The sequence below is a fragment of the Chrysemys picta genome, chromosome 7 (assembly GCF_011386835.1).
Source record: "Chrysemys picta bellii isolate R12L10 chromosome 7, ASM1138683v2, whole genome shotgun sequence".
NCBI lineage: Eukaryota > Metazoa > Chordata > Testudines > Emydidae > Chrysemys > Chrysemys picta.
The window spans coordinates 23,920,850-23,939,156 of record NC_088797.1 but is presented as its reverse complement, the minus strand read 5'-3'; the positions used below and the strand labels follow the sequence as shown (position 1 = coordinate 23,939,156).

Sequence of the window (18,307 nt, the reverse complement as noted above, 5' to 3'; positions counted from 1 at the left end):
GTTCCAGCCATTGGGTCATGTTACACCTTTCTTTGAAGAGCCTATTGTCAAATACTTGTTCTTTGAGTGCTGGTCCATCTGTGTATTCCTTGAACCTGAGACTGGAGACTTCTAGCAAACAGTGTCCCTGGGTCTTTGCCTGCTCCCTTGCTCTCCTTGTGCTCCATGCTGAGGGCATAAGGGGCAGTGCAGAAACCTCTTAAGTTCTTTCTTACTGCCACATGGCCTGAGTTGGAATTTCCAGAACTGAAACTCTTTGACAGTTTTTTTGTAAATATTTCAACGTTCTCGTATAGTTAGTTGCTATTGTTAGGAGTTTTTATAAGTTTAGATAGTAGTTAAAATCTCTGCCCCAGGGGAATTCTCCGCTCTCCTGATACAGGATTTAGAGTATGTCCAGTGTTCTGGGCTTTAAGAATTGTGTTTCCTGCCCCTGATTATTTTTTAATCAGCAGTGACCACTAGCACTGCCTCTATTTCCTTGAAGAAGTTCATATCTCCACTAAGTGTCTGACTCAGGAGCAAAAACAATTGGAGCAAAGGACCCTTCATCTAGGCCTTCTCATGACAGTAAGACACAAGCACTCTCATAAGCTTAAAAACAGATCCCCTCCTAGATCTACTAAGGGAAGGTATCCCTCCCCAACCCTGTCCAAGTCAGGTGAGTCCTCATGCCCAGGACACAGGGACTTAAGGAGTCTAGTCTGTGAAAGAAGTTTATTGGAACATCTCTGAGGGTGAGATATTGCCTGTAATCAGTTTCTTAGTGTATTAGGCTTAGACTTGCCTGTTTTTGTTTTATTTTGCTCGGTGACTTACTTTGTTCTGTCTTATTACTTGAAACCACTTGAATCCTACTTTTTATATTTAATAAAATCACTTTGGTTTATTAATAAACCCAGACTAACTGATTAATACCTGGGGGAGCAAACAGCTGTGCATATCTCTCTATCAGTGATATAGAGGATGAACAATTTATGAATTTACCCTGTATTAGCTTTATATAGAGTAAAATGGATTTATTTGGGTTTTGGGTGCTGGAGACAGGTAACCTGCTGAGCTGTTTTTAGTTAAAGTCTGCAGCTTTGGGGGCATGGCACAGACCCTGAGTCTGTGTTGCAGCAGGCTAGCGTGTTTGGCTCAATAAGGCAGGGTTCTGGAGTCCAAAGCTGGCAGGGAAAACGGGCTCAGAGGTAATTTCAGCACATCAGGTGACAGTCCCAAGGGGATCTCTGAGACCGAACCCATCACACCATCATCTTCCCATATGTGGACAACTGGCATCTTAAGGCAGGACACGTCCAAAAATCATAGCGTGAACCTTGTTGCTGCACCATCTCTTTGCATCTGCCATGGGCAGACTTATAGATCAGGTTATGCACAACCCTTGTACATCTGTCCAGATTTGCCTTACTATCCTGTGTCACATGATGTCATGTACTTGCATAATGCTGTTAGCCAGATACCTCTGCTGCCTGCAAGCTTGGTTTGAACAGTATATACATGGAGCAAGCAAACAGTATGAACGCTGTAGGGACCATCTCCCCATCAAGATGAGGGCCTCTCTGGCTTGGTGGAAAGAATCCTGCAAATTACTGGGGGAAGGGTGGTGATTAGGCCTTTCTGTAAGTAAACTCTTGGGCCTGGTCTGTACCTAAAACTTAGTCACTCAGGGCTGTGACAAATTTCATCAACGTAGGTACGTCACCCTAACTCTCACTGTAAATGAAGCTACATCAACAGCAGAATTCTTCCATCAACCTAGCTATTGCCTCTTGAGGGAGTGGATTTACTATAGCAATGGGAAAAACCCCTTTCAGTGCTATAGTAAGTGCAGCAGTGCCACTGTAGTGCTTGTAGTGCAGACTTACCCTCAGATTGTATGCTGAATATAATCTGTGTCCAGTACACTGGAGGCTCCTTTTCCAGCCTGACTGTTAACTGGTCCTGTAGCTGGCAGGCTGTCTTTGATCCTCAAGTCCAGAATAATCCTTATTTAAGGAACTTCTCATGTCTTTTTTAAAGTTTATGCTGATGTTAATGAAAGGTGGGTAGAAAGGAGCACAGTCTGTTCTCTCAGGCCCTAGGGTTCTGTTGCAACAGCTGCTAAAAAGGTCCTTGGGATTTTCTGTCTAGTTTACATTTCTTTTTGTGCAATTCTCACATCTGTCCAGAAAAAAAATTAACTGATGGCTTTCCGCTCAGTCTGCCCCTTGAGGGTAGAAGTGCTTTTTCCTCATTAGTGGCTTTAATAAAGCACATATGGTTGTGTTTATGGAGCATATACCTGAAAACTACATTTGTGCTCCATGTGGCAGACTTAGGTTTTGCCTGGTCTAAATCCGCAGCTTACCTGCCACCCTCATTGATTCCTGTCTCTCAAATCCCTAGCTTTTCTTTCTCTGTACCTGGCCAGCCCTGCAGGTGATAGAGGTGCTATGAGACTGCTGGCAGCTTCCCTCTAATAACTGCTTGTTGTTGGTTTCTATTGATCTAGCAGCAAGCAATGGCTATGGGGAGTGAGGTCAGCTTTATTTTTCTCCCTTCTCTCTCCTGTCAAGTCAGACGCTCTCTTGAAATGGTTGAAGCAAACTGTAGAACTTGCTGCTAATATCTATGCCTGTGGTTATCGGCAATATGAGTATTGACAGCAGAACAAGGTTGTGATTTTTTTTTTTTCTCACTGGGGGAACAGAAATGACTGGTGGAGGAAGAGACACAAATAAAAAAAACTCTCTGCAAAATGGTATTTAAATAAAGCACAATGCACAGCATGTGATTGATCTTGTAAACGTAACATAAAATTGTCTAAAATGAAAAGCTTGAAATTCTGTAGGTATACAATAAAGCTTTGTATCTGCCCCAGTTTTTTGTGCCTGTCCTTGGATACTGATATAATTTTACCAGTTTGTTTTTTCAGCCCTAGCTTGCTACAAAGATTCCACCATACCAATCCTATGATAGCTGCTGAGCTGGGTATGTAGAAGAGTTCTTTTGAAAAATGACAGCATTCTAAACTCAGCTGTTCTGTCTTCCATGATTTTACCTTCCATTTTCCACCATTTTGCTGCAGCCTCCTTCCTAAACGTAGATTTGGGTAGAAATATGGATCTTCAATCTTAAATGCTAGAACAGAAGAGAGGAACTCAGCTTTAGGTTACATCAGTCATGTTTCAGCTGTTGATTCCTCTTGTGGACGCCATCCTATGACTTGTCTTTAGGATCAGTGATGTTTGCCAAGTAATGGAACGGTTCCATAGCTTCTGTGAATAGTCTTTCAGTTTTCTCTTTGTGTAGATCCAGTTCTTTACTAATCAATTCAAGACAGATTTCAACTGAGACTACATCAGTCTGTAATATGGCAAGTACCTCTAAAACCACCTTCGACTGCTTTGGTAATTAGTTGTCATATAAAATGTGTGCTATGTTTTGACCAAAGTTTCCTTGTGCTTTGTAGACATTTCAGTATACTTGTGGTAACTGGATGCAGATAGAGACCAAATATCACTGAGGAGCTGGGACATCAATCCTCCTTTTTCAATCATTAAACTGGAGGCAAATGATGGTTGTGGAAGAATTTTTGGACTTCTGTAACTACCACTACTACTGATTTATTTTTTTTCAGTGAAGTTTAAATAGAATGCCAAACACCCATGTCAGAAGTTTAGAATAATTGTCCTTGAGGAATTCTGTCCTTTTTCATAGCTTCATTAAAGACCAACTTGTCATATTTTTCTCTTCATTCTTGAATGGCATCTTCAGCAAATACAGTGGTCTGCAGTTTCCTTTTCAACTGTAGAAACAATAGCTGAAAGAAAGTGCATGTTTTTCCCTGTGTAGGTGTTTGTAACCATCTCGGGTCACTTCTCAAGATTGACTTACCATTTTGTACTTGTGTCAATGTGGATTTTTTTCTTTAATTTTTTTCTCTTGTTTCACTTCTGCCATCTAGTAGTGGCTATGTGAACTTAAATCTGTTCTGAGAAGCATATTCAGGGTAAAGTGCTTCAATCATTTCTTTAAACTGCTCATCTTATATTACATTGACGATTATGATGTTAATGTGAAGAGTGCAGGTTTGATCTGTAATAATGTATAAATACTGTATCTGACATCGTCATTGTCCTGCTGGGTTATTGGAAGCGTTTGTTGCAGCTTTGTTAGTGCAAATCTTAAAGAATAAGGCTTTTTCAAGCTGATATCTTTCCTAGGTAATGTCCATCTCTAATCTTTGAGTAACAAAGAATCAGTTTTGTGTTGTATCATAGTCCTTGAGTGCATCTGCACTGAAAAATAAATATCCTGATTTCAACAGTCATCAACAGTGCTACTGCACCAGAACTAAGCTGCTAATGGAGGGCCTGGTGTTCATACTACTGTCGGGAGACTGTGAGCAATGACATGATGGTAAAATCATCTGAGCCCCTTTCTATGCCTGGGGAGGTTGTGGAATCTCCGTAGTTTAAGAGCAGGTTGGACAAACACCTGTCAGGGATGATCTAGATGATATTTAATTCTGCCATGAGTGCAGGGGACCGGACTAGATAACTCCCGAGGTTCCTTCCAGATCTATGATTCTATGCTCGCTCTTACAGCATTGGTAACACTGAAATGTGCGTAATGACTTTGCTAAAGCACGTGATCAGATGTCCCCATGATCATGAAGAATTTGGGAGAGACTGGAAGAGATGGAATATTGTTAGCTTCTGTCTAACCGTCCCAAAGGCAAAGAAAAGCCTGTTTTAGAAGGGAGAGTTTGCAGGGCCTGTCCAATCTGTAATGGGCCAATGCAGTAAATATGTAAATCTTACACACGTGTGTGCACAGAGCATGGCTGCAGTCCATCTTCTGTTCACTCAGACAGCCCATAAGGGTCTATTTGTCTAGAGGAATGTTTGTCTGAAAGGTATGATTATTCTGGACTGCTGAACAAGTTCTTCGCTCTGATTGCATCTAAAAAGCCCAGGCATTTTGCAGAATGACACTTGCAGATGAATGCAAAATGAGGAAGAAGGGAAAGTTTATTTTTGGTGGTATTGGGGAAGTAGGGAGGGAGGACTGTTGAGGTGAAAGGTTAGAATGCCATTGTACATAATACACCCACTGGGGTTTTCTGAGAAATGCTAAAACCCTGAATCGACTTAAATTTCTCTTCCCGGTACTGGGAGAGGGATAGCAAGAATACTGACAAATTCTGGATTTTATTTTTCAGTAGGGAAAAAAAAATCAGATTTTTAGAGGGTTTAAATATTTCCTTAAGATAAAACTGCCCTCAGCTGAATGAGGATATCAGGAATGAGAAATGCATGCTGGTGTCCATCCCTGTCTCTTTGGGATCTGGGAAGGGTGCACTGCTCCAGTCATAGATTGTACCACCATGCACAGCCGACCAGTAGCACATTTCAAAGTGTAGATCTGTATTAGCCTCTCCTCCCCCCCATCATAATGTTTGAGCTCCATGCTACAGGGTAAGAGAGGAAGCCTGCAGACCAGCTCTAGCGACATGCTTCCTGTTTGCTCATGCTATCAGTAGAGAGAGAGAAATACTGATTTATGGAAGGTTCTATAATTCCCTCTGCTACGCTGTAAAGAAGGAAACCTCAATTCTTGTATACTGTTCAAGGGCATATTTAAATGTAACCTGTTAGTTAAATGAATTTCACATGCATAAGAGATTCTTCTTGTGTTTGAGGAGCACCATTTTATAAGATATAGACTGAGGTATAACTAATTTAACACTAGTGTGGCCAGTGACTGTCAAAGTTAACTGCTCTTCCCTCTGCTTCGCCTTTGGTGTCCAGCCTACTTGTGCCAGGCCAGATATGGAGCACAGTCTCTTTGATACGATTTCTTTTAGTTGATTTAACAAGAAACTTGCAATTAATCTCTCTTCTCGTACGACCTTCTGGAATGAAAATCCGTATAAATGCTTTTTCAATAAAATCTCAGTCACTACTGTGGTTGCCAGGCTAGCTGCACCACTGTCCCATCTATGGATCTTATCAAGTGCATCACCCCCCAGTGTGAGGTCTTGAGCCTTTGAGGGTATGTCTACATTGCAGTTAGACACCCACGGCTGGCCCATACCAGCTGCCTCGGGCTCGTGGGGCTCTGTCTGCAGGGCTGTTTATTTGCAGTGTAGATGATCTGGCTCCAGCTGCAGTCCAAGCTCTGGGACTCTCCCACTTGGGCTCTCCCAGAGCCCGGGCTCCAGCCCAAGTCCGAAAGTCTACATTGTAATTAACCAGTCTTGCCCTGGAAGCCTGAGTCAGCTGACATGGGCCAGCTGTGGGTTTTTAATTGCAGTGTAGATGTACCCTAACGCCTTGGGTGGAATTCTGCAATTCACCTGCTCTGACTGGGACCTGGATTTACAGCCCTTGGGCACCAGCTGTGACTACTTCAGCAGGTCCAACTGGGTTTGGCACCCAGAAGCCCTTTTTCTCTGGGTGTCTGTGACGCTATGTTTGCAGTGATATAGAAATAGCTTCTTCAAAAGATGCACAGCATTTATTGGATGTCTACAATGCAATTAAAAATCTGCAGCTGGCCCACGTCAGCTGACTCGGGCTCTTGGGGGTCTTTAATTGCAGTGTAGACTTCTGGGCTCGGTGATAGGGTGCCAGAGCTTGGGCTGCCCGAGCCCAGAAGTCTGCCCTGCAAGCCCGAGTCAGCTGGCACAGTGTAATAGCAGTGTAGACATACTCTTAGAGAAAGGTGTAACAGTGAAAGGCCTACACTGATATTAGTTACACCATCGTAAGTCCCTCATATCCCAGCTAACCGTATCTCTAGCTGGGTTTAGCAGCCTGCTCACAGCATATGTCTCCCCCATCTCCCAGCTGTCAGCTTTTCCTTTCTGACCCAAATCCCCTCTTCCTTTTCTGTGGTCTCTTAATATTTTTGTCGTCTTTGATCCCAGTTGGCCTTGGGGAGGGTACCCCATTCTAGTCTGGATGGAGCTATCTTAACTACTGTGCAACTGAAGTGGACTTATCTGTGTCATTGTTTTACATTTCTTGTTTGGCACCTCTACAGCCCCCTTTGGTTTAGGTGTATGTGTTCGAATAGGCAGCAGTACAAAATGGAACAGGGAAACTGAGTGACATACAATATTAATCAAAATATTTTCCCAGTTCATCACAATCTGACTCCACCCATGTTAGATAAGAGTATTCTATTGATTCGTCTTAAAGCACTATTGTTTAGAATTGTGGCTCGGTGGCCCGGTCATGGTCCACCACTGCGTTGTACAAACACAGAACAACAACAAAAAATTTCAGTGCAGGTGGTACAAAAGCAAGGAACATCTGAATAGCCCTGTGAGTACACTCTGCTGCATCCTTGTACATTCACGTCCCCCACCTGGGGATATCTAAAAGTGCGGCTTCAACCACCCACTCACTTTCTTCTAGTCACTGTAATCAGTGTGTCCATTTAATCCCTGTCAGCCCTTGTTCCCTTCCAGGAAAGGTAGCGTTTCCTTGTCTACAGTTTTTTTCATAGTCCATATAGTCAATAGCTAACAAGAATTGTATAGTTCCCCATACCACTTAGTTATACTTAGGGCTCCATGATCCAGTATCCATGCTGTTGTGGGCCTGCTGATTTGGTCTAAGTCAAATGCATGGGCATCACACTGAGTGCTCCTGCAATGGCATCCATCCAGGGATACATGCTACCTGCCTTTCTTTCCCACTACTTCAGTCTTACTGTAGATGCTTGATAGAAGCTAAAGGCTGGTCTACACTAGCCAATTAGATTGACCCAGCTACGTTGCTCAGGGGTGTGAAAAATCCACACCCCTGAGCAATATAGTTAAGCCAACCTAAGTCCCCATATAGCCAGCGCTAGTTTGATACAAAAATTCTTCCATCGACCTTGCTACCTCCTCTCAAGGAGGTGGATTTACTGCAGTGAGGGGAGAACCCTCCAGTCGCTGTAGTAAGTGTCTACACTAAAGTGCTGCAGTGGTTAGTGTAGACCAGGGGTAGGCAACCTATGGCATGTGTGCCGAAGGCGGCACGCGAGCTGATTTTCAGTGGCACTCACACTGCCCGGCTCCTGGCCACCAGTCTGGGAGGCTCTGCATTTCAATGTAATTTTAAAATGAAGCTTCTTAAACATTTTAAAAACCTTATTTACTTTACGTACAACAATAGTTTAGTTATATATTATAGACTTAGAGAAAGAGACTATCTAAAAATGTTAATGTATTACTGGCACGCGAAACCTTAAATTAGAGTGAATAAATGAAGACTCGGCACACCACTTCTGAAAGGTTGCCGACCCCTGGTGTAGACATATGCTAAGTGATGGTTGGGACTACACCTTATTAGATATTCTCAGGGTGGAGGGAATGACTGTATAATGAAATGCCTCTGAGGGAGATGTCAGCAATGGAGGTCAGACTCCACGCCTCTAGTTCTAAATGCATGAATCTCTACTGCCTGAGCTGAGACCCAGATCTGCTAGAGCAAAAGCTGTAGCAGATTCATAAACCTCTACATAGTCCAGCCAGCAGAGCGTGACAGAGCCATGCTATGCTAGTGTGGGTTCCATGTGCATTAGCAGAGTGTGCATAAACCCTAGCTGATACTGCTGCTCAGAAATTCCGCCTTCATGCTCCTGAGCCCCATAGATCACCGGCGTTCAGGCAGTCATCTCAAAGAACCACAGATACTATGCTAAGTAATGCTCTTTTTAAAGTACAGTGGAAAAAGCAGAGGGAAAATGCAAGTAGAATAGATCTTTATGTGCAAATATTGCTCTGAGTTTCTGAGATGGCTGCTACTTAAGTTACAGGGGGAAAGAATTTGTAGCTAAGGGTATGTCTACACTACCCGCCAGATCGGCGGGTAGCGATCGATCTATCGGGGATTGATTTATCGCATGTAGTGTAGATGTGATAAATCGATCCCCGATCGCTCTCCTGTCGACTGCTGAACTTCAGCTCGGCGAGGGGCGGAAGCAAAGTCAACGGGGGAGCGGTGACCGTCGATCCTGTGCTGCGAGGAAGCGAAGTAAGTGATTCTAAGTCGATCTAAGATATGTCGACTTCAGCTACGCTATTCTTGTAGCTGAAGTTGCGTATCTTAGAGCGATTCTCTTCTCCCCCGTGTAGACCAGGCCTAAGATATTTGCAATCCTAACTATGAATTTTGCCTTTACAGAATCCATGGTCCTTTCTGACTGCACAGAATTTTTCTCTTTTCTCCCAGTGGAGCCTTGCCTTGCCAATGCCATTCTGATTGATTAAGAAGTGTGCAGGTGACTTATGCTTGCCATTCCTGGCTAGTCACTCGATTTATGGTGTGACTATATTCATTATGATGATGTTTATTATGGTGGTACCTAGGATGGGAGCTTAAAGACCAAAGGTGTAGTCCTTGCCCTGAAGAGCTTCCAGTCTAAGTGAAGATGTAACTGAGCAGTAGGGTGACCAGATAGCAAGTGTGAAAAATCAGGACGGGGCTGGGGGGTAATAGGCACCTATCTAAGAAAAAGCCCTAAATATCGGGACTGTCCCTATAAAATTGGGACATCTGGTCACCCTACTGAGCAGTGATTAACTAAAAGCACTGGGCCTTGGGGAGAGTGAGATGAATCACCATAAGATCATGCAGGCAAGATATGGTAGTGGTGCACACTTTGTGGAAAACCTGAGAATTGTTTTAATTGTGCGGTTTGACACAGTGAATGGATATACTGGGAGATAAGTGTGTCATTTGGTAGCAAGCCCTTTGACCAGTTCAGTGGTGGTACTGTATTGAGAGGCTGTGGCAAGTGCTGCATCACACCTTCAGCCAGGACATTTGGAAGCAGTGCAGGGGCTTTGCAGGTGGAGGGACTAAAACAGTTTTATAAGAGGAGCTGTGTCACGGAGTGTGGGGGAATCAGGACCCTGCACCCCTCTTCCTGAGATTCACCATGACTCTCAGCCAGCCAGTAAAACAGAAGGTTTATTAGATGATAGGAACACAGTCCCAAGCGGAATGTGTAGGTACAACCAGAACCCCTCAATCAAGTCCTGGGGGGTTTAGGGAGCTTAGACCCCAGCTTCCCTGCGTTGCACCACCCAGCCCAAAACTGAAACTCAACCAAAACTCCTCCAGCAGCTTTCTCCCCCCTCCCCTCTGCTCCTCCTCTCCTTTGTTCAATCTCCCAGGCAGAAGGTGTTATTTCTCCCAACCCCCCTCCTGGCTCAGGTTACAGCTCAGGTAGCTTCCTTCAAGGGAAGTCTCCCATCCCCAATGCAACCCCCCTGCAACATTCCCAGTCAAATCTGCTCCGCTCCCTGCTCCGTTACAAACTGTTGGCAGCTTTCAGGGAAGTTGCCCTCCCTCCTCTGGGGAGGGAAGCACTGAAGATTTCCTTACTGTTGTACTTTCCCTATCCCAGAGGGGAAACACAGCTCACCTAAGTTTTCTCCTGTCTTCTCAGAACGTGAAATACCTTCTCTGAAACGCTTTGCCTTTCCTCCCTTCCCAAACGCTGTTCTAAATATATTCAAGTAAGCCCTGCTTGGGCTTTTAAATTAGATCTGTCATTAGAGGTGGAAAAGTCTGCCTTTGAGGGGAAGGGTTGAAGGGGCTTTTTCCTAAGTGCATGCTAGGCTGTTAGAGGTAGCTTAGCCCACATCTGTGGTGTTTAATGAGCAGATATTTTTATTTTAACATACTTTGGATTTGTCTCCTAAAACAGATTCCCCTGCTGTTTTCTCCTTATCGCTTGTCTTACAAGAAAACTAAAAATGGTCTCTTTGAAAAAACAAAGTGTTTCAGAGGCACTTTCATTCCCTGCCTTGTTTGGCATTTTTCAGTGTTGTCTGCAGGTTGCTGTAAATACACATTTGGCTTAGTAATTAATCAATGCATAAATAATACATAGTGTGTTATCAGAGCCTGCACACCAGTGCTGTGGAGGCAGCGCATTCAGCCCCTGTGGAGAGGGATTGCCTTGTGCTGCTCCGCAGCAACCCCCCATGGCCAATTAAGGTGCATCCTTGATGAGCTTCCAAATGCTCTTTGGCCAGATAAATGGTTGCTGTGATGTGGGCAGGGGGTAAAGCAAGGAAAAGGGAAGGAGATCCTCAGCATTCAGACAGATGGAGTGAATGCCTGATTAAAAGCAAAAAGCCCACATGCTCTGAACTGAGAATGCAGGCAGTGGTTTTTTAATGGTCAGCACACTCAGCGCAGAAGTATTAATTCCCAACTATCTATATTCAGGGTTCTACTACTGACTTGTTGTGACCTGGCACAAATTACTCACCAATACATAGTCTGCCCTGGACCTCAGTTGCCTTGTGCCTAAAAGTGAGGCTTGCGTAATGATTGTAAAGCACTTAGAGAACTTCAGGTGGAAGGTGCTGAATATGTATAAAGTCTTAATATACAAAATCTTTTAGGAATATTTCAAGCATAGTGGCCAACTTGAATCTTTCCTGTCCTTTCATTCCAATCATTCCTTGTAGTGCAAGCTATTTGGCCCTGGTCCAACTTGCCTTGTGTGGATAAGCACCTAGCCCGGGTTCTGTAGCATGGTGTCTGCCTCCATCTCCGCTAAGTGGGTTGGGAGAAATGGATCTAGGATTTGAAGTCTAAGTAGACAAAGCCATGGTGCGAAATCACTGGGGAATGGAAGGTCCAAAGTCCATGTTATAGGAAGATTGAGCTGTAATTCAACTAGATTGGGGAAACTGCTTCAGTTTTAAATCCTGCCAATGTGGTGCAGATTATTTTCCTGAATGCACAGCCACTGTGAATGACAGTTGAAACCTGTTCCAAAGCTTTTGGACATGGTCTGACTGATGAATTAGGTGTTTTCTGGTGTTTTTTGTCTTGAAAAGCTGGTATTGTCAACAAAAAATGTGCTAAATTGGCTGGCAGGCATGTAACTAGAAGAGCAAATGATACAATGATGACTTGAGTGGGAATCCGGAAAAGCCATTTCAGCAGCAAAATTGTTAGAAAACTAGCAAGAAAAAATGTGAATAAAAGGGCAAACAGTACGGTAGCCAACTGGCATGAGAGGGTCTCCAGATACTTGGTGTGCATGTTACTCCAGAGGTGGGTAAATGTAGCAGAAGGAATGAGCATGGAACAAACTATGTGTTGCAGTGGAAACTCAAGAGCGTACTGTGGCAATCTGAATGTGAAATTGATCTGAAGAGCTGTTCCATGCTCTTTGTGATTGATCTTTGTGTAATGAATTGTTGGAATTCAGGGCCCAGAAGGCAAGTGCATGGAGCTGTGATGTGTTTTTCATCTCTAACAATAAATCTTGAATAGACAGAATCCATTTTGTAAAAAGAACAGGAGTACTTGTGGCACCTTAGAGACTAACAAATTTATTAGAGCATAAGCTTTCGTGTGGGCTGTAGTCCACAAAAGCTTATGCTCTAATAAATTTCTTAGTCTCTAAGGTGCCACAAGTACTCCTTTTTTCAGATACAGACTAACACGGCTGCTACTCTGAAATCCATTTTGTGTACACCTGCACATTTTTTAAAAATCAGTTTTTAAAAAGTTGATTCTTCAAAGAGATAATGAACAGACCAGGACAGTTGACACTGGCTATCATCATATGCCATTGTTCTGGGCAACTAAAGCCTTTCTCTTGTTTCCATTAGTCGTCTGAGTTCTCTGCACTGCCTGTTCCTGTGGATTTCTTATGCTGTCAGCTTCACTTAATGTGAAGTGCGATGGAAAGGAATCTGAAAATGAAGATATAGTAACATGTAGCATGTTGTGTTCCATAGGTGCTGGAACAAGATGTGGTTTTGCAGTCTATTGACAGAGCTATTGAGGCTATCCACAATGCAGCTATGAAGAATGGAGGCAAATACAACTTGGAGCAGAGGGATGTCCTCCAGTAAGTACAGCCAGTACCTGGGACAGATGGGAAAAGAGCATGAGCTGTCAAGTCCCAAAGAGGCAGGGAAAGAGTGAACTTAGTGGTACAGCCACGGTGGGAGGTTGCTCAGTGTTCCAGTCCTGGGTGTGGTTAATAAGGGATGGCCGGGTTGGCAGTTGGTAACTGGAGCCCCACTGCTGCTAAGTAAACAAAGGACTGAAGTACTCAGGGAGCTCTCCAACTCACTGATGTGAGAGCCTGGTGATGAACAGCTGAGTCTCCAATCACCACTGCAGTGCCTCCTCTCCTCATCTCTGCCCACAATTCCATTTTCCTCCAAGCAAAGCAGCTTCTCCAACTCACTGGGCACCTGTCTGCCAGTCTAACCCACCACATGTGGTTTAGAGCGTCACATTGGCTAGAGGCTTGCTTGACAGTTCTCTCTACAAGTGTGAGGGAGATGGGGGGTGGGCATACTCTGGTTCAATTGCAATCCAGGTTGGGAAGAGAGATATTGCATCAGATGCAGGTGCCCCGCTGGTTCCTTTCTTCCTGCCCCCAAGCTCGTAGGTCACTTGGCCTCTTTACCCTTATCTTTAAATCTGCTCTTGGTTAAAACATGAACAAGAGAACATCTCTCCCCTAAAGTCAGTGATGCAGTGTTAAGGTCTAGAGACTACACCTCTACCCCGATATAACGTGATCCGATATAACATGAATTCGGATACAACGTGGTAAAGCAGCGCTCCTGCGGGCCGGGGCTGTGCGCTCTGGCGGATCAAAGCAAGGTCGATATACCGCGGTTTCACCTATAACGTGGTATGATTTTTTTTGGTTCCCGAGGACAGCATTATATCGGGGTAGAGGTGTACTTGTTTATCTCTGTCCCTTGGCCCTTGCTCCTCCAGGGTGAGGACTCTACCTTCCCTGGTGATAGCACGGTAATTGTACCTTCTGCAGCTGCTGTCCAGCCAGTGACACTGAAACACCTAGGCACTTTTTAGAAGATCGCTCAGAGAAGTGATACTTCAGCATCATGACACTGCTACAAAGTGGTTTCAAGGCTGAATTTGCCAAATGCATCATGTAAAGGAAACTATGCAGCTAGTAGAGTGGCATATAACTCCCCTGCCCTGAAATAAAAACCCACCTGAGCAGTGGTGGTCAGAGAGGCTGAATTGGTGTCCAGAGCTTGCTGAAGTTGGGTGTATTTGTTTCTTTCCTTTATTGCTTAAAAATGTAAATCTATTGGGATTAGCGAACATCAGAGCAGGGTGTCTTTTGTAATACACCATTAACAATTGCTTGCTATGAGACTTTTGATACCTCGAGTTATGGATTGAGGCATCTCTACTTCACCTCAAATCAAACAATCATGGACATTGTAAGGGAGTCATAGAGCTAAGGTGCAGGCAAGTCTAAAGCGTGTGGCATAACAACTAGCCTTCTGTACCATGAAGTGGAGATATGTCTCCTGTGAACCCTGATTCACAAACCATGTGCTTTTTACAAAGATCCTTCCCTCCTCTCGGAGAGGTGCTTCCTCAGTAGTTCAGTGGAGTTGGACTTATTCTGTCCTCAGTAAAGATCCTTACTATGGAGACATCTATTGTAGCCACAGTCCAATTTCAGATTTAAGCTTCTTGGCATTGGGTACTGACTTCATCGCTTCACCTGTGTCCCTAATGCCCCTGTTCCCATTCCATCTGCCAGGAAACTGATCCATCATCGGAAGGAGACTGTGTCACGCAAAGGTCACTCACCAACCAGTCAAGGAATGATTATGACCCCATCCTCCAGTGATCACCTTTTGGATTTAGCACGACAGCCCAATGGCATGTGCCGGACAGGTTATGAGCGACATCACAGCCTGCCAAACACGGAGATCCAAGAGGATGATGAAGGTCTTTACCAGGTAACAGCATCTTGGCCTCTTCTAGATTCTTCCTTAAAGAGTCCCTCCCTCTTGTATCGTACATAACATTCCCTGTGCAGTTTGTCACACTTGTTGCCTTGAGCTATAGTGTAGCTTCACTGTTTGCTACTATACAGCTGCTGTGTCCCATCCCAGGCATGGATGGTATGATATCTGTGTATTCTTTACATTTATAAAGCACTTTGGGATCACTGAGGATACAAGACTATGTAAACGTGCAAGATCTTCTCTAGTTTGTGCTACTGTCTCTTTCTTGACACCTTTTTAAAGAGCTGCTGATTCCTCAGAGAATACTTTGAAATACATTGTTTTTAGTTCTGCTTAGGTCATATTGTTTCTGTGCTTTTATTTCCTCCTTGTTAAATCTGCACAAAAACGGGATATCTGTTCCTTAGGAATTCCTCTGTGTATCTGCTTATTCCTGTGCTCAAATTGTGAAGATCCTGTTTTCTTGTGAACATCCCTAGTAGTAACGAATTAGAGGAGGAAAACATAGGAAATGTTACTTAAAAGCAGAATTCTATCTAAATGAAACAAAATTACTGCGAGCCATCAACAAGTCTTCAAAGAGACAGGCCAGGACAAACTTAGCAGCAATTGTTTGGATTAGATTATGTAACTGATTATATGGTGGGAGGTAGCAAAGAGATGGGAGTTCCCCTCATAGAGATGGGACATGTTGGGGTAGGGTTGCTGCATCTGTCCAAGATGAGTGTTTATAGTGGCACCATTACCCTGTCACTGCTGATAGGAGGGGCTTGTTACTGACTTAATAAGGAAACATAAGTCTGTGGAGATAAAAAGGGGCTGGTCTACAGGCTTCCTAACAAATCCTTTCTTTCTCTACCCCAATACTCTGCCCCTGTAGGCAGCCAAACCGACCCAATTCTAAAGCCCTCTGATAAAGGAGAAAACCAGCTATGCTTTTTTAGGATAGCCAAATGGCGTGACAAACCTCCAAGTAATGCTGAATTCCCATCTTCTTTTGTAAGTCTGCACTCACCTGGCTGCAGGGAAGATCCAAAGGAACATAAATTCTTTGACTTAACAAGAGGGCACGGCGCCCATCTATGATGGATGAGACTGACAACTTTGGGTGTGTTCTCATTAGAATGTGCTTGCCCATGTTGAAAAGCTAATTAGATTATAATTAACCCCTGGGTGGGGATATTTCTGAAACACTGCGAAAATACAAAATGGAGCAGAAATATCCCTCCCACACCTTATGCAAAAAAGCAAAAGCCACACTACCCTGTCTGTAAGGTAATTTCCTCCTTTCTGCTTCTAAAGTTGTTTTAGGGAAAAAATGCATTTTAAACCCTTTCCTGTGGTGTTTGAGAGGAGCAGAGGCTTACAGGGAGACACCTTTTAACTGCTGTGGGTTTCTAGTTAAGTCCTATTGTTGCACATACTGTAACTTTTGGCAAGATTTTGGTGGGTGGTTTACACTTCAACAGTGATGCTGCCTCCTTGCTTCTCAGAGGCTGAACTGAATGGAGAGTGTAGCTGGACACTTTTTTAATTCATCAGCCTAAGGTAGTCCTGTGAGGACCAATTCCTATGGAGGAGAAAAAAATCTAGAGTATTATAGCAGAGTGACATCTCTGCTGGAGTTAAGGTTAAGGCCAGCTTTTTGTTTAAAGCTTGACTGTTCTAAGTGCTCTGAAATCCATATTGTTAATCAAATTTTGTTGAAATTTGTTACATCTCGTGGGGATATGGGGTACCGTCAGTGATCTAAATTTGGGGCCATTTAACCAAGGGGTTCATGAGTTATAGCCCATGGGGAAAAGACCGCTTTTCTTAAAGTTGACACATTTTTTGCTGACAGACAGAGATCAAACCAGGGCTCACATCATTGTACCAGGATCTGACTCTCAAGGATTACCCAAATAGAGTGCTTGGTACCCACCAGCCTTTGAGGGAAATCAAATTAAAATGTTGTTTCAAAAAGAGTTTGCTTCTCCAGTTAGGCAAGCTAAGACTCACATGCCTCGTCGCCCACCTAATGGAATACAGTGAAGTGGGTTTTAGCCCATGAAAGCTTATGCCCAAATAAATGTGTTAATCTCTAAGGTCCCACAAGGACTCCTCATTGTTTTTCATGTGCAGAGAGAGGCTAACTCTCTGAAAACTATCTCTGCATCACAGGACCTGGGTGTCTCCAAGCATGTGTTAGTCATTGAATCTGAGCACTACCCCGAGCACTCTGAGGAAGAATGGGGCAGAGGCACCGGTCAGCCCCACATTCCCCTCCCATGTGTGTATCATGAGCTGGGCCACCTGGCCCATCCACAGGGATGTGACCCCTCACTTAGGCAAGCTTCCTCCAGAACCTGGCTCACATATCTTAGGTTATACCCTCCCCCATCTCCCTATCCACCATGTGAGCTGAAATCTGGGGGTCCCTGCCCCCTGGTGATGTGTGAGCCTGGCATCTATGTGTATGTGCCAGAATGTGAGACTCCTGCCCATCTATGGGGATGTGACCATCCAACCTTGCCCCCCTCCTGAGTCAGATTTGAGGGGGCTTGTCTTTCTAGGGGTGTCTGAGCCCCTTTCCCTCCCCCCATGTGAGTCAGGATCTGGGGAGGTCCTTCCCCTCTGGATGGAGAGCTCAAGCTGGTATGCACCAAGAACATACTGCTGAGACTAGGGTGGGGAGCTGAGAACATTCATGCTTGACACGTATCATAAACTCTCCAGGGGAGTGGGGGGGAACACTTTTAATAACTGATTAATAGTTCATTGATAATTAATATCCAGTTGATAACTAATACTTGTAAAAATTGTAACTGTGATTAGTGAGAGGGGTTCTCTCGAGTCCAGGTTAGTTTATTAATAACAAACCTTAGCTAAATCAGCTTTGTTTGGATTTGTTGGTTTAACAAAGACAGCACCTGCCCAGAGAGGCACGAGATACCAACAGCTGCAGAAGCCCTTTCCCGTATGTACTTGCTATCAGTCCAGACTGCGGATGGTGTCTACTTCCTCTTGATTTCTCAGGGCAGTTATACCAATATTACTCTTTTGTGTTTCTCATTCCAATCCTTGTTTATTTCCTCCTTTTTGGTACCTACTTCTTATCTTAGGTCATTTTCTAAGATTTCTGTTCCCTTGTAACTTTACAACTGCCTCAATACCTTATGGTTAGTCATTGCTTATTTCTGTTTTGGGGTAATGTTGTTATAACTCTTGTGCACATTTTGTGGTTAATATTCCTCAAATATCTCTTGCAGCAATTTCTAAAGGTTATTGCTTAGTAAAATTTCACTCCTGAAAATTAACTTACCTGCAGAGCATTATGGGACTCTTGCTGCCAAGCAAACCTTAGGTTCTTTCTTTGGCCAGTTTGAACTGCTCCATTCACATCAGTGGGTGGTGCTGGCACTTAAGACATCTCAGAGGTATTGTTTCAAGCTGTATTCATCTCCATCAGGTATTGTTTCAGCTGAGAACATCTCACTGAGATGCATGGGCCACTTAACACCTCTCTGAGCCTGCTGTGCTGCT

The 18,307-nt window shown here is 43.9% G+C and overlaps 1 protein-coding gene across 6 annotated transcripts in view; it reads left to right on the top strand.

The window, feature by feature from the left end:
• Positions 1 to 18,307, top strand: part of NCKIPSD (NCK interacting protein with SH3 domain) — a 93,832-nt gene that overhangs the window by 26,183 nt on the left and 49,342 nt on the right. For 5 of the 6 annotated variants that reach the window (XM_042849807.2, XM_042849803.2, XM_042849806.2 and 2 more), the window contains exons 2-3: positions 12,764 to 12,876; positions 14,572 to 14,773. The exons of the other annotated variant lie outside the window; for it this stretch is intronic. In XM_042849807.2, coding sequence (XP_042705741.1) covers positions 12,764 to 12,876; positions 14,572 to 14,773 — 315 coding nt within the window. The remainder of the gene's footprint in view (positions 1 to 12,763; positions 12,877 to 14,571; positions 14,774 to 18,307) is intronic. 6 annotated transcript variants of the gene reach the window in all.